This window comes from Seriola dumerili, unplaced genomic scaffold (genome assembly GCF_002260705.1).
Source record: "Seriola dumerili isolate Sdu_G_001 unplaced genomic scaffold, Sdu_1.0 BDQW01000291.1, whole genome shotgun sequence".
NCBI classification, from domain to species: Eukaryota; Metazoa; Chordata; class Actinopteri; order Carangiformes; family Carangidae; genus Seriola; species Seriola dumerili.
Window position 1 is genome coordinate 3223815 of NW_019174546.1, and position 14426 is coordinate 3238240.

The 14426-nt window shown below is 42.5% G+C and overlaps 1 protein-coding gene across 1 annotated transcript in view; it reads left to right on the forward strand.

The window, feature by feature from the left end:
• Positions 1-10717: 10717 nt before the first annotated feature.
• Positions 10718-14426, forward strand: part of skil (SKI like proto-oncogene) — a 29131-nt gene continuing 25422 nt past the window's right edge. Inside the window, exon 1 of the mRNA XM_022758117.1 lies at positions 10718-12006. Within this exon, the coding sequence (XP_022613838.1) occupies positions 10885-12006 (1122 nt within the window). The 5' untranslated portion in view covers positions 10718-10884. The remainder of the gene's footprint in view (positions 12007-14426) is intronic.

Below are 14426 nucleotides of genomic sequence, written 5' to 3' on the forward strand. Positions count from 1 at the left end.
GCCCTTAAGCCTACCTTCTTTCTTAATTATTTTTATATCATGTAAATCTGCACTGATATCAATTTTTCTCATTGGGGCCTCTTTATCAGTAGCCAACGAGGCTACAAAGTTCTTCCAAGGTTGCTGTACACCGGGGCGCGAGAGATGAGGCACGTCCCCTGACAGATGAACTGAGCATCCTCTCCTTCCAGCTGGTGGGATGTTTTCAATGCATATTTTATTTGTGTATATATANCATGTAAGCTGATCTGTGACCAGCGGGCCCCAGGGCGCGGCAGCAGAGGAAATGTAGTGCTGCTAACGTCTTAGAGCGCTCTGTGATCTGCACTAACCACTCCCTAACACACATACGCAGGACATATATATATATATGTATAAATATATATATATGAAACTACTATTGAGGATAAACATTAGACAAGGCATTTTTTTTTAGCTTCAAGCCACAGTCAGACAAAACTGACAACTTAAATCATCATAAAGTCGTTTTGAATTTTGTTTTGTCCCAACATCCCTTCTGTAGAGGAAACAGAATCATAACACTAGCATTTAAAAAAAGAAAAAGATAAAAATCTATATATTTTTCTCATGTTTTATTTAACAACATAGCAGTCATCATGTGTGTTGTTCTGAGTGTTAACAGAACCAAAAAAAAAAGTTCAGGCTTTGTCGTTTAGACAAATGCTCAACATCTGGAAAATAGAGTGAGTCTACTTCGAGTCCCTCCTCCCAGAATGAAGGAATTTAAACAGCAGTATCCAACCAACACTAATAATGAGTGAATACTCAAAACTGTGAATGATAGAGCTTGTTATGCCGGGAAATGGGCTGGAAGAGTAGCACATAGTACCTGAACGCTGGAGCACAGGTTTAATTTTACTGTGCAGACCATCCATGAAATATACATTCACACAGGACCAAAAAAACATTTTTCTGAAAAATGTCTTGCTGGTACGTATTAGAAGGTACAGTATATATATGAAAGATGTGCTGTCCGAAGTCATAGAATTTATATATTCAGATTTTTTTTTTTGCTAATTTTTAATACTATGCCTTTCTGAAAGTTATGGTCTGTTATCTTTTTTGTACTTTCTCCATTCCATGTATGTCTTTTTATTGTAAATCAAAAATACCAAGTGATGGTTGAAACAAGAGCTCAGTAGAGAGTCATGACACAGTGCAGTTGTGGTCCTGAAACGTGGCTTGAGAACTGTAATCTGTGTCTGCTGTGCTCCATTTTTACCATATCTAACCCACAGTAATCAGATATTTTGTAAAAGTGCTTTAAAGCATATAAAAGCTCTGAAGAGCAACTCTCTACCCCTCGACTAATGACACTAAGTGATGACGCATGAAGCTTCTCTCTATTTGGAAAATATTTTTGGGCTCACATGATGACAGGAGGAATTCATTCATCTGTTATACATGTTACTTCTGCTTTATTGTTACATTTTTGTGAATCGGGTTTAATTATGAATTTTTTTATCACTACATGATTCCAAAATGTTACTGGGGTGAACCCGGTGGAAACACTCTTGTTGTATTTGTTATGTTTTGGGGGTGTTTACCGCCCACAGGACTCTGCTGAACTTTATTATTAGTGTGCAAAGAAAAAACACAGATGTTAAAATAAACATTTTATTTCTCTCCTTGTGGTAATAAGTGATTGTGTCATTCATTTCAAGGAGCAATCCATCAATTTAGTCAATTTACTTGTCATGAGGAGTACTCTTCGGTCCGGAAAACATTTGTATGAAGTCGTATGTTGCTCTGGAGTTGGAGAAAATAACCCAGATGATTCCATTATTTATATATCTCTTAGTTTGACTTTAGACAGAAATTTTAATGGAGTTTGAAAGACGAGCACAGTTAACAGGCAGGGCAGGTCCAGTGAGAGATGTTACTGAATTGCATCATGCAAAGTGTATGATCCAGTTTTTTTGCAGCTTGAAACACGCTAATGACAAAGTCAGGACATTTCAGCCTCTGCTGCTCTGACTTTGGCAAACCTAAGTAACAATAAAACATAACGATAAGTAAAATATGTAAAAATGTGCAATAAAACAAATAATCATCACCATAACTACTAAGAAAACTCAGAGCCTTCATTCTCTGGGCTTCATGAATATCTGCACTGACCAAAGAGACACACAACTAGACAAAACACAAACTCCTACCTCTTAAGATTTGTGACCAAAGCAAAAGAATGTATGTGATGTGAAGTGACACGAATGACTGGAGCTGTTTTACCTGTCAGTCCTACTAAAAATACAACGCTGCACAGTCAGGCTCATGCAAACACATGCCTGTCTGAGCTAACTTCAGGCTGTGATGGTTTTACTGCTGAGACCAGACCTGAGCTCTCAAACCCAGATGGGTGTCTGGAGAGAAGGGAATTAGGCTTGAGTCGTTAAGCTTGAGCTTTTCCACTCCAGCTGCCTGTGTCTCCGCTGGTCACGTGACTCCCGCCTGGCTTTTAGAAAGGCTCTCGCCGTCCCCAGGGGTGAAAAGGTCATTGACACCATTGCTCTCCACTCTGCCCTCACACAGTGCTGAGAGGTGGGGAAAAGGGGTCATGGAAATGATGATGTATCAAAAATAATAAAAAGGATTGATTTGTGTGCTGCAATAACTCGGACAATGGTGGATAGAAACCCATTGTGTGAGGCTTATTTCACACCCTGCTCCACTAAACCATTGTATATTGTCTCAATTGAACCAGATTTTGTGGAAAATTACTCCCCTTGTGCGACCGCATGAGACAAATACAGCATTGCCGCACGCAGGACGAGGACGAATGCCTTTGCATAATTCTGTATTCCCATGGTGGCATGTTTGACACTGTCTCTGTGCCCTCTCTGGTGGAGAATGGGGGTACGCCTCCCCAGGCGCTGTGGCTCCACATCACCCTGTGGAAGACACAGGGAAGACTAACCTTCTATAATTAATGATGTAAAACGGAGGAGGATCTGAAAAAACATCCTGTTTTAATTGCTGTTATCTTGTTGGGTGTTTTATTCCATCCCTGAAGGGATTAATTAGGCAGCAGAAGAATCATACTCGGTGCTAAATACAGTCCCTTAGTAAAACACACACTGCAATTTAAGGTGCATCTAGTGTTCTACTTGGCATGGGGGCCACACTATCTCACTACATTTACTGGAGCTCTTGACTGTAGCACTGAGGTAATGAGTTGTTCTGGGTGATTTCCAGCATCAGTGGTTAAATGTACTCACTCCACCCTCCCTGTAAGGTAGCTACAAATTGGTGTGCACTACTCCAGTGATTGTAATAATATAGAGGAGGCATCTTGAGTGATAAAAAACATTTGTTCCATCAGTAGACCCTTGAGATGATTCCTCATGATCACCACTTCAGAAAACACCTACACACTGAATATAAACGAATGGGACTTGCAAGTAGACCAGTAGTCCAGTAAAATGCATAGGTTAGAAAAGGAGAGAAACACATACTTGGCTTACACATGTTCCATAAACCAGCAGGCTTTATAAGAGAAAGATCCCAGTTTAGGAGCTACAGTACATCTCAGTGGTGCAAAAGTAAAAGTACTACATTACAAGTAGAAGTCCTGCATTCAAAGTCTTAAATAAGTACAGAACAATTATAATCAAATATACTCATTCTGCAATAAAATGTTCCCTGTGACTGATATATTATTACATATGGCACAGTTACATTATTAATAGTGATGCATCAGTGCATTTTACCATTGTAGCTGCTTGAGGTGGAGCTAGTTTCAGCTACTTTTATTACTCTTCGAGGTGTGATCAGTTTGATTTAAATGACACTATCTGAGTTTAGAGGAGAAATCATTCACCAACAGCTCATAGACGTTAGAAGAAGGAGCCCATATGAGAAACTGCCTCTTTTAAAGGGGTCACAAGCCAAAAGATTGGGAGCATTAAATTTTATAAGCTTATCACAGGTTTTTTTCTTCATTTGCAAAGTAACTAAAGCTGTCAAATGAATGATGAATTTTTTAAAAGCGAGGACTTTGATTTAGCAATGTGATCACAGGTACAAACGTGGTCCATACTGAATGTCAAGTGACAGCATTTGGAAATCCCCTGTATGATGTACATGTTTGTCTCATTTCTGTCAGACGGTCTGGTTTCAGCTGCACACACGCAGCTCGTTTTTTTGTTGTGACTGTTAACACACCAGTCAAGTCTTTCTTAATGCATAACTCACATACTGAATGTGTTGAGAGAGTTACCGGTTCCCATAATCATTTCACTTTTTAGACCAATTCTTAGACCTAAACTCTGCTACCAGCACTCTCTTTTTCTAAACCTGTATTACATCTGTCTTAAGGATAGATAAAATAATATTTATACATCAGGGTCTGTGGCCCTTATGCTGAATTTTATGATGCCACTGGTGACGTAAAGTGGGTTGGTTTGGTCGGGGTCTGGCGATACCAAATCTTCTTAATAAGTCGATATCAGTCCAGAAGATCAGATTGGAGCTTCCCAAAAAGCTATCCCTTCCTAACATGACTACTCCACAGTCCTCTTCCTCTGTAAAAATGCAGTGTAAAGTTCTGCTGAAGTGAATACAAGGCTTCAGCAGCCTGGGTTTGACAAGTCATGTAGATACTTTCTAAACTCACAGTTGCAGGAAGTCCCATCATTGCGTCTCCCTGGGCAGTGTTTTCTGACTGGGCTGCAACACAAAAGTTCTGTGCAAAGAAAAGACTGTAACATTTGGTTGATATCCAGTGTATTTGTCTAACACAGACTACTGAAGCCTCATATTAACCTTAGGAAGCATTTTGTATGAATTTTGTAGTCCACCTCTTATTACTGGACTTGCACTAGGAGGGGATCAATTCATGGTCAGTGATGAGATGAGGAGCAACTACAACGACCTATGATGGCTTTCTTCTGAGCCATGAGTTTATCTGAGATTTTGCTCAGGTGTAACATGATAAAAATGATAATCAACTTTTTTTTCTTTTTCTTTTTTTTTTTTTTACAACCCTCTCTCCAGCATTCATGTTGTTTCTGAATACCAATTAGCCTTTTAAAGTACATAGGGGGGAGTGAATAATGTATTGCTACAGACTTTAAATAAATGTGAACCTTTTCTTTTTGCATTTTTGACAGTTTATCTGTTATATACTGTATGTGCTATGAAGTGACTGATCCCCTTTTTTTTTTCTTTTTTATTGTATTACTTCATGATCCATTTACAGCCTTCTGTGAGACTCAGTTGCAAACAAAAATAATAATCTGATTGATCAAAATAGATAGTACGGAAACAATTTAGGACGAGTGAAGTAAATTAAATTAAATTATAGGCATCCAACAAGAAAAGAAAAGAAAATTAAATAAAATACAAAAACATAAATAAGTAAATACCTCATGCATAAAATATCCAATATCCAAAATTAATCAATCCAAATAACTAAAACAAACAAACAAAAAAAAAACGATGTGACTGATCCACATGAAATACCACCAGATGACCTGTGATCACTTGGTGTTTGTTTTATCTAAGGCAAAAACCAGTATATACTAGTTTTTCACAATATGAGCTGTTATAATGACACTGTATCCTGGTTGCTGTTGGAGTTTCTATACTCAAGATAGCATATGTAACCAGGATAAGATCTTTACATGTGCAGCACATAGCTGAGATATTTGAAAATCCCAGTCATAACCAGGATACTATTGCACATCTAAACACTCACTGGCATCCAACCTTACCCACTTGTATAGCTGTGTTTGTAACTGTGATTATTTCAGAGTTTCCATTATTTTGTCTACCTCCTGTTGAATTTTAGGAGCCAAATGATGACTACTGTTTCAAATTAGTCACAAACAAAATACTTTAGAGCCACTCACTGAACGTACAACACATGGTTTTAATGTGGCTGCAAGATGAGACCTGACGCAACCTGCTGACACACACCAGAGAGCAAAACATTTGCTGAATGTCCGCCTGACACTGACACCTCAGACCTCATAGCACCACTTCAGCAAGCATCATTACCCCAAATTACAGACACATCCACTGAACAACTCAGGACATATTTCAATATCCACCATCGATTCCAGACAGGATGTATGAAAACGACTGTGAGGTGTCCGCCCCCAGGGTCCACTTAGTACAGAGTCCAATAACAGTTAGACAGAGTCTCGGCTAATGGAGAGGCTTATCAATGTGCTAGTCTGTTGCTGTCTGTCTGTGAATCCCAACTCCCCCACCACTGGCCATGCTACCTCATCCTTCAGCTTTTTGCTTTATACCCCTAATGAACAATCAGTGTTCGTCACATTATTGCACATATGAGATTAATTTACTCCCCGCAGTGCACAGAGTGATGTTATTACAGGAAAATCAATGTCCCTCTTGTTGTTCTCTGGGGCTGGACGGGGTGTACGCACATCTGCTCTCATAATACAAATGCTGACCTTGCTGTCAGAGAGTGAGCCAGAGAGAGGCTGCGGTGAAACGGCCGACGGTGTTGTTTATCAAAGCTTTATCAAGCCTCTATGCTCTCACAGACGTGTGACACCAGACTGTGGGTCGGTCAGCCGGCCAGGCAGTACTCCAGCTGAAAAAACCCCCGGCATATGTAGACAGAGCAAGATAACCTTTTCAGATTAAGACTTGACAGGAGTTATAAATATAGTTCACATTCAGACTCAAGAGTAAAAGTCGCAATAAGGGAATTCAACCTCCTTCAAATGAAAATGTATTACCTATAATTCATAAAATCTAATTCCTGACCTCCACATTCTCAGATTTTATTAACTCCCATCATCACTAAAAGCACAATAGACTGCCCGAATGACCTCTTGACCTTTGGCAGAGGATGGGTCCATAAAAAGAGGGGGAGGGGAACTATGGGAGAAGAAACCACCCTTTTGCCCAGACAGTTTGTCCCCTCTTATCCCCTCTTTTTTTTTTTTTTTTTCTTTGGCAAACTTGGTGGAAATCCAATGAGATAGATAAAGCAACTGTCATGTTAGTTCATGGTGGCAAATGTCATCCAGGGACACATCAATAAACCTGACCTACAACATGATTCAAACCAAAAACAATTCAGGTTTGGACTATAAGAGAAAGTAGGATTATAACTACCTAAAAATCAAAGAAAGCAGTTGGAAAATTGGTTAATTAGGTGATTAATTGATTAGTTTACTGACAGAAAAAGAATAGAGCAAAAATACCAAACATTAGCTTGTTTCAGCTAATCAATTGTGATGATTTTCTGCTTTTATGTGTTTCATATAATTGTAAACTGAATATCTTTCAATTATGGACTGTTGCTCAGGCAAAACAAGATATTTAAAGATATGTCACCTTGGGTTTCCAGAGTAGTGTGATAGGCATTTTCACTATTTTCTACAAGTCTCTTCATGTACTGTACTTAAGTACACATTCCAGAGGGAGATATTGACTGGGGGCTCCATATCCCTATGGGGCCCCCCAAAAGCTCCACATAATTTGATTAATCATTAATTTGTCTGACATTTATAACTATGTTGGATCCCCCATGTTCTGTCTTGTGGCCCTGTAAAGGGTTAGGGTTAGTTCTAGTTTTAAGACCTAAATTATTTTACTTCATATTGCGTTTCTTTACCTTAAATTATATGTGTAGCATTATTACATCATAGGAATACTGTAAGGCTGCAACCAACAATTATGTGCGATATGCCTGACGGTTATTTTCTTGAATAACTGATTGATTGTTCAGTGTATAAAATGGCAGATAATAGTGAATCATTAACCTCTAAGAACCAAGTTGACATGTTCAAATGGCTTTTGTTGTCTGGGCACCGGTGAAAATACATAGATATTGAGTTTACTATAACAGAAAACTATGAAACCAGCAAATACTCACATTAAAGAAGCTGGTTCCAGCTGAATAAAAATCAATTAATCTATTAATCAAGTTCTTGGGTGAAACTACCATGTATACGAAAGTGGGGTTCAAGAGAGGCCTAACAACATATATTTACCCCGGAGGTATTTAAGGACTTCTCTAAATCCCCAGATCTTAGTTTTGGTATCCGCTATCTATCCCTTCGCTCCGCTCGCAGCTTTACCTGGAGGAAACCAATGTCCCAGACTGTATGAGACAGACAGGCAGACAGACAGACCGGCAGACAGGCAGATAGACAGATAGACAGACGAGAGACACCCCCGCATAGTTTCCGTCAGCCGGGTGACGTCTCCGCCTCTCAGCCCGTGTGCAGCGTGACGTTACGGGTCTGTAGTGGAGCCTCTAGCTGCATCTTGTTGACGGTCCGCCAGGCTTTTCCAGTACTGAGAAGACCCCGGGCGAGCGAGGACGACACGCGCAGAGACACACACAGCGCTCAGGCAAGTGTTTTTAAAAACGGACGGAGCTTTTAAATGGATGTATTTAAACAGTTTGCGGATGTGGTTGTTGAAAGTGGATCCCAGCCTGAGACGATTAACGTTTGAGTTTGAATTGTTCAGTCGCAGTGGACGGACGGAGAGGGGGGAGAAGCTAACCTGGTTTAGCCTGCTGTATCGCTCTCTATCTGGGGTTAGCCTGCCGTAATGTTAGCGCTTTCGATCCGCTCGGGCAGCCCACTTTATCGGTCACTGTGCTGGGCTAGCCAGCCTTAGTTTTGTAGCGGGTTATCCTGCTCCGTCGCAACGGACAACGCGTTTCGGTCATCACCCTCTGTGTGCTGGATGAGCCCAGGCAAGTCAGTATGCTGTATTATCGCTCTCATTGCTGGGGTGAACTGGCTTAAGTTAGCCTGCCTTTGCTCTTGAGAGCTGGGTTAGCCTGATACATAGCCCACTACGCTGGTTAGACTGCTTCAGAGCCGATTGTACCGGAGTAGCTAAGCTAGCTAGCGCGATTAGTATTGGACGTTGAGAGACAAGATAAGCTGTTTCTCAGTTGATTTCCACACAGATGCGCATATTTGTGTGCTTTCTCTATACGTGTGTGTAGATGTTTGATGTGAAAACATCTTGTTATTTACGGTTTAAAATAATGTCACACTCAAATGCGTAACATTTGATGTCTTGTTTCAAGCGATTTGGACGTTGGGTACATCGGAAGGACACTGTCATACGGGCGAGCCGCGGTTGTAAACCCCGCCGTGCCCTCACCAAATCGGTGTGTGCGTAACGCTCGACCGCGGTGCCTTCCCAGACCAGACTGTAGTGTAGACAGTGAATGTCATTATCAGCGCTGTCTGCATACCAGTGCCGTCGTGGCGAGCCAGCAGAGGAGGCGAGGTACAGTTTGCAGACTGGAGAGGAGGAGAAGGAGGGGAGGGGGGGCTCGCTGGGGACGGAGCAGAGCAGGAGCATTATTATACGCGGTGTCCTTGCAGCAAAAAGGATACAAGACCTAGGGGGTGACATTAAGAAATATGTCTAATAGACATATATGACTGTGAGGTTGTTTATGAGAAATGCCACAGCGTTGTTATTCAGCAAACCAATGCGGGCGTTGTGATTTCTGTCAGAAATAAACCGATCTAGTTGGAGGTTTAAGCAGCCAAACCGAAGTCCTGTAATACACCGAGCAGGCTGTGGGGGAGTGGTGGGGGGGAAGATGCCTCCTCGTAGATCCTCATTTATTGGTCGCTGATCTGATTTTGCAGTGTTTTTTTTTTCTTTTAATCGGCCCACGGTAATATTTGCCATTAAAACGCCCACAAACATCAACCCGTTTCGGAATCGAGCTCAAGGTTTGCACCGCAGCGGCGTTTCACTCGGTGGAAAAAAACGATGGGATGCTGAAATCTGCAAAAGCGTGCAAATTTAGTCACTGAGGTTTTTATTTTTTTTGCCTTTTTGACAAACCAAAATATCCATTCAGTGCAGATTTATAAATGAAGCGCAAATGATACAGTATATGTTGCATTTTCAAGATGAAGTGCATTCAATCTGCAGTTAGTGTCATATTGCAGCAGTAGCCATTATCAACTACATGGCGTTTTAAATTGGGGAGCTAAGTGTTGTTTACCTTATTACGGTAGACTTGGTAATTCCGCAGTAAAGTATGGTAGTAAAAAAAAAAGGGGGGGGGGGGGAACACCGCTCTCCATGCCGCTCTATGTCAAGCTGTGAAAGGACTGGGAGAAGGGGACGACTGCTGTTAACGCTTTTATCAATTGTTTTTCATGGAGTTGATGGGGTCAGCGTGGGGTAAGCAGACTCAGGGGAAGGCACAATATGGGAAGGGAAGGGCACTTTCATTTGCAAAGTGAAATGTTTTTGACCATTGTGTATCAGCCTTACATTAACAATGTAATGGGAGCGGGGCAGGGTGGTGGGGGATTTCACTCAGGTTGTTGTGTCTGGTGAACTGGTTTCGCTTGTTAAAATTCTCACTTTTGCGCTAGCAAGTTTGTTTCAAAACCTTTAGTGAAAACCTTGATGCAAGTTTCCCCTTGGGTTCAATTACAAGGGCTGAAGTAGCCATGTGTTTGTGTGAAGTATGGTAATGGCCATTTGGTTTAGTGGTCCATGCAAACAGCCATTGACCTCTTCAGCCCCCAGCCAGGACAGCCGCCATAAAACATTTAAACTCCTTATGGATATTTCATGCTCCACAACATTTTTTGATGAGATCATTTTCAGTTAGTTTATTCCTCTACAGGAAAAGAATTCATTAGTTATAGTTTAGATAATGACAGATATTTTTTTCCCGCCTGTTCTGTTTTCTAAATTCCTGTTTTTTCATGCTCAGGAAGTGGATCAGAAAATAGAAAACTTCAATCACCATCATGCATGTGTCTAACTACCAGAAGATTTGTGTCATTTGAAAAGACTTAAGGAGGGGAAAAAAAAAGACTCAGAGGAATACAAGAACTAAGTCAGCAGACAAAAACGACAATAACCCAGTGCTTAGACATGGCCAGCACCCAGACCAGTTTGAAAACCCCTTTCAAAGACTTGACTTCATTCAAGGGCAACATGAAACGGCTGTACAGAGAGCGACTGGAAGACGCACCCATCAAGAAGCGAGTAATGGCAGAGATCAACCTGAAGCGTCGCAGCTACGATTCCCTCCCCAAAACTCCCAAGGTGAAGAGGGAGCAGACTGAGGATCTGCACCATGACTCTGACATGGATGTGGCGGGTCGGGCTGAATTACATGTGGTGGGCTCTGCTAAAGCCCTGGACTTGAGCCCTGGGCTCAAACACACACTGGCCCAGTTCACCCTCAGCAGCCAGAGCTCCCTTGGGGGCCCAGCTGCTTTCTCAGCCCGTACCGGCCACGAGCATTCCCCAGCCGGCATGCCCCCTCTACCCTCCCCTCCAGTTCTGGGAGGGGGCCCTCTGCTGGTTCCCTGTGACAGCTCCACCGAACTCACCCACTCGCTGCTGGAAGGAGAGTCCATCTCCTGCTTCGTTGTTGGAGGAGAAAAGCGGCTCTGCCTGCCCCAGGTGCTCAACTCTGTGCTCCGCGACTTCTCACTGCAGCAGATCAACACTGTGTGCGACGAGCTCTACGTCTACTGTTCACGTTGCGACGCTGAGCAGCTGCACATCCTCAAAGTGCTGGGCATTTTGCCGTTCAACGCACCTTCCTGTGGCCTCATTACACTGACGGATGCACAACGTTTGTGCAACGCTCTGCTGCGCCCAGGGGCAGCCTTGCCCGCCGACCCCAGTGGTAAGCTGTCGACCCAGGGCCTGCTGAAGGAGAGCGAAGCCAGCTTCCAGGTGGAGCACCAGTGTCTGGGGAAGTGCCACGGTCTCTTTGTGCCCCAGTTCTACACCCAGCCTGAGGCACCCTGCATCCAGTGTGTTGAGTGCCAGTTGCTCTTTTCACCGCAGAAGTTTGTCATGCATTCACACAAGTCACCTGATAAGAGGACCTGCCACTGGGGCTTTGACTCAGCCAAGTGGCCCTGCTACCTGCAGCTTGCCAGGAAGTACCAGGGCACGCCTGAGGAACCCAGGCTCAAGCAGCTCCTGGACGAGGTCAAAGAGAAGTTCCACTACCAGCTCAAGAGGTCGCTAGATAAAGTAAGTGCACTTCAGAATGATACCTGTATGTCTTTGGTTTGTTTCTGCTTGTTTGCGTGTAGCAAAATTAATTCATTTTTTTAATCATCATTCTGCTAAAGAAGCCAACTAAAACTTGTATTAGTTGGATAATGTGCTTTTCAAATCTCCAAAACTGGTTGGCTAGTTGAACCTTCTTCTCTTCTGTGATGGTTCAGTCCCATATTCAGTGTGTTTGGCAGGTTTGACCAGTCTACCTCACGGCTGATGTTTTCTTAAACCAGTGTTGACCTAGTATGTGTGACAGAGGACAGGTGGTGTCATTTTCTCTGGCCAGGTCTGATCAGACGAGGTGAGGCCAGCTGGCCACAGCTGAAGGGGAAGTACATCATTTGTCCCCTCAGGTCACCTGGAGGTCACCGGGAATGTCACTGAACAAAAGGCCAATATACGAGGCTCAGGAAGAGGCTCCTGCTTGAGTTAGATCTTTTTAACTAATTGGGGAAAAAAAAGAAAATCTAGTCTGCCCAAGCTAACTGGAGTTTGTCTTTTTGCACATTCCCACACAGTGGGAGAAAATGGAAAGCAAATCTGGTGCACACCAAAGCTAAAGACATTTTTGGCTGCTTAGACATTATATGACATCTGTTAGAGAATTATTTTATAAATTCTGTTTCCTAGCAACATGGACAAAATACAGGTGCTCCATGAAATAAAATATCTAGATGTACTATGAGCCACAGGACTGGAACTTAGACATAATTAGTGAGCCATTTACCTCCAGGCAAACTTGAAAGTGAAATGGCTTTATTGCATTACTAGTATTTATCTAGTATTTAGTGTTTATCTGAAAGCCAGATTCCTACAGACTTCCAAAGATTACTGTGTAAAAAAAAAAAAAAAATCATGTCAATGCAGTATCTAAGTCATGAGGGCAGCAGGAATCTTGAAAAGCTCCAGATTGTTTCCCTGCCGTTGGCTGGTTTTTCTCATGACCTCCATCTGACCACAGTGGACTGCCCCTTTTTGTATTGTTTTGTTAGGTGAAGTTGTGGTTGTGTTTGTCTGTTTGGTGTGGTTTGTTCACACTCAAATCATCAGCTCAGATTGTTTTTTAGTGAAGTTAAAAAAGGAAACAGTTTAACGAGCAAACACTCATTTTGAAAAGAAAGGGACTCTTCTGCAAACCCCGCACTGTCAAAATTTATTTGTGATTATAGTACAGCAGGTAGCAGGTCAAGTGAGAGCCTGTCGAGTAGAGAGATCACAGTGTGCATTCATAGTGTGTGCAGGTGAGGGAAAGCACATTTCTGGAACGTAAGACACACATTTTGAACTGTTTGTGTACCTTAGATGGAGAGATGTTTGGCTTTGTCTTGTTAACTTGGTGTGCGAACGTGCCGGAAATACCGTCTGCTGTCTCGTCTAGCGTCCCGACCGCATTCCTGTCCCACCTCTTTCCAATTGTCCTCCTCCTCCTCTTCCTCCTGTCTTGCTTTAAGGTATGAATCTTGAAAGTCGTAGACGCTCTCTCTCAAAGACACAGATGTTTTGATACCACAAAGGAAACGCGCGTACAAAAAAATAGGCTCAAGGTGGATGATGAGTCCCACTGTCTTTGTTTTGTGTATGTGTGTTTTTATGTGTGAGACACTGCCAACCTCAGTGTGTGTAATGAGCTGCTAACTGGTGACTAGTATGACACATCATCATCATCATCGTCGTCATTGTCTCTCTCTGTCTCACACTTGGCCAGGCTTTCTGGAGCCTCTGTCCCCCCACAGTTTCAGGTGCCATCTTCTCTCTGGGGTGATTTTTCAGTTGCTGTTTTTTTTCTTTTTTCGTAATTTCTTTTTTTTTTATCTTACCGCCAATGTTTGGTGATGGTGACTAGGTTTTCTCTTCTTTATTTTTGAAGGTTTGTCTTGACAGAAATGACGTTGTAAAATTAATTGCAGAAGTGAAATCTGATGAACAGTTAAGTCTGTGTAGACAGACATGCACAGGCACAAATGGACAAATTCCTGGAAAGACAGTTGCCTGTGAGTCTACAGGAAGCAGGTGATTTTGGCATAAAAAGAGGATGCCACTACCCCCCCCCCAGGAGGCGGATGTACGGGTGTGTGAAAGGTCAGTGGCCAGAGAACAAGGTGACCTGGCAGTGTCCCGCTTCACGCAGCACAGAGGTTCCCTTCCAAGCCCAACCACTCTCTGTTTATGTGTGTGTGTTTGTGTAATGAAAGTGTGTTTAACTGAGCAGGAAGTGAGGCAGACGGACATGTCTCTCACCCTGAACATCCTCCAGACTCTGTCCAGCCGCCTCCACTGCACTGGCTGTGTGACTCATACTTTCCACATCCCAGTGGATGTTAAGGCAGGCCAAGCAGCTTATAGTCACACATGCTTTTTAGAAAGATGGACCGCCTCGGTGTGTTGGTCTA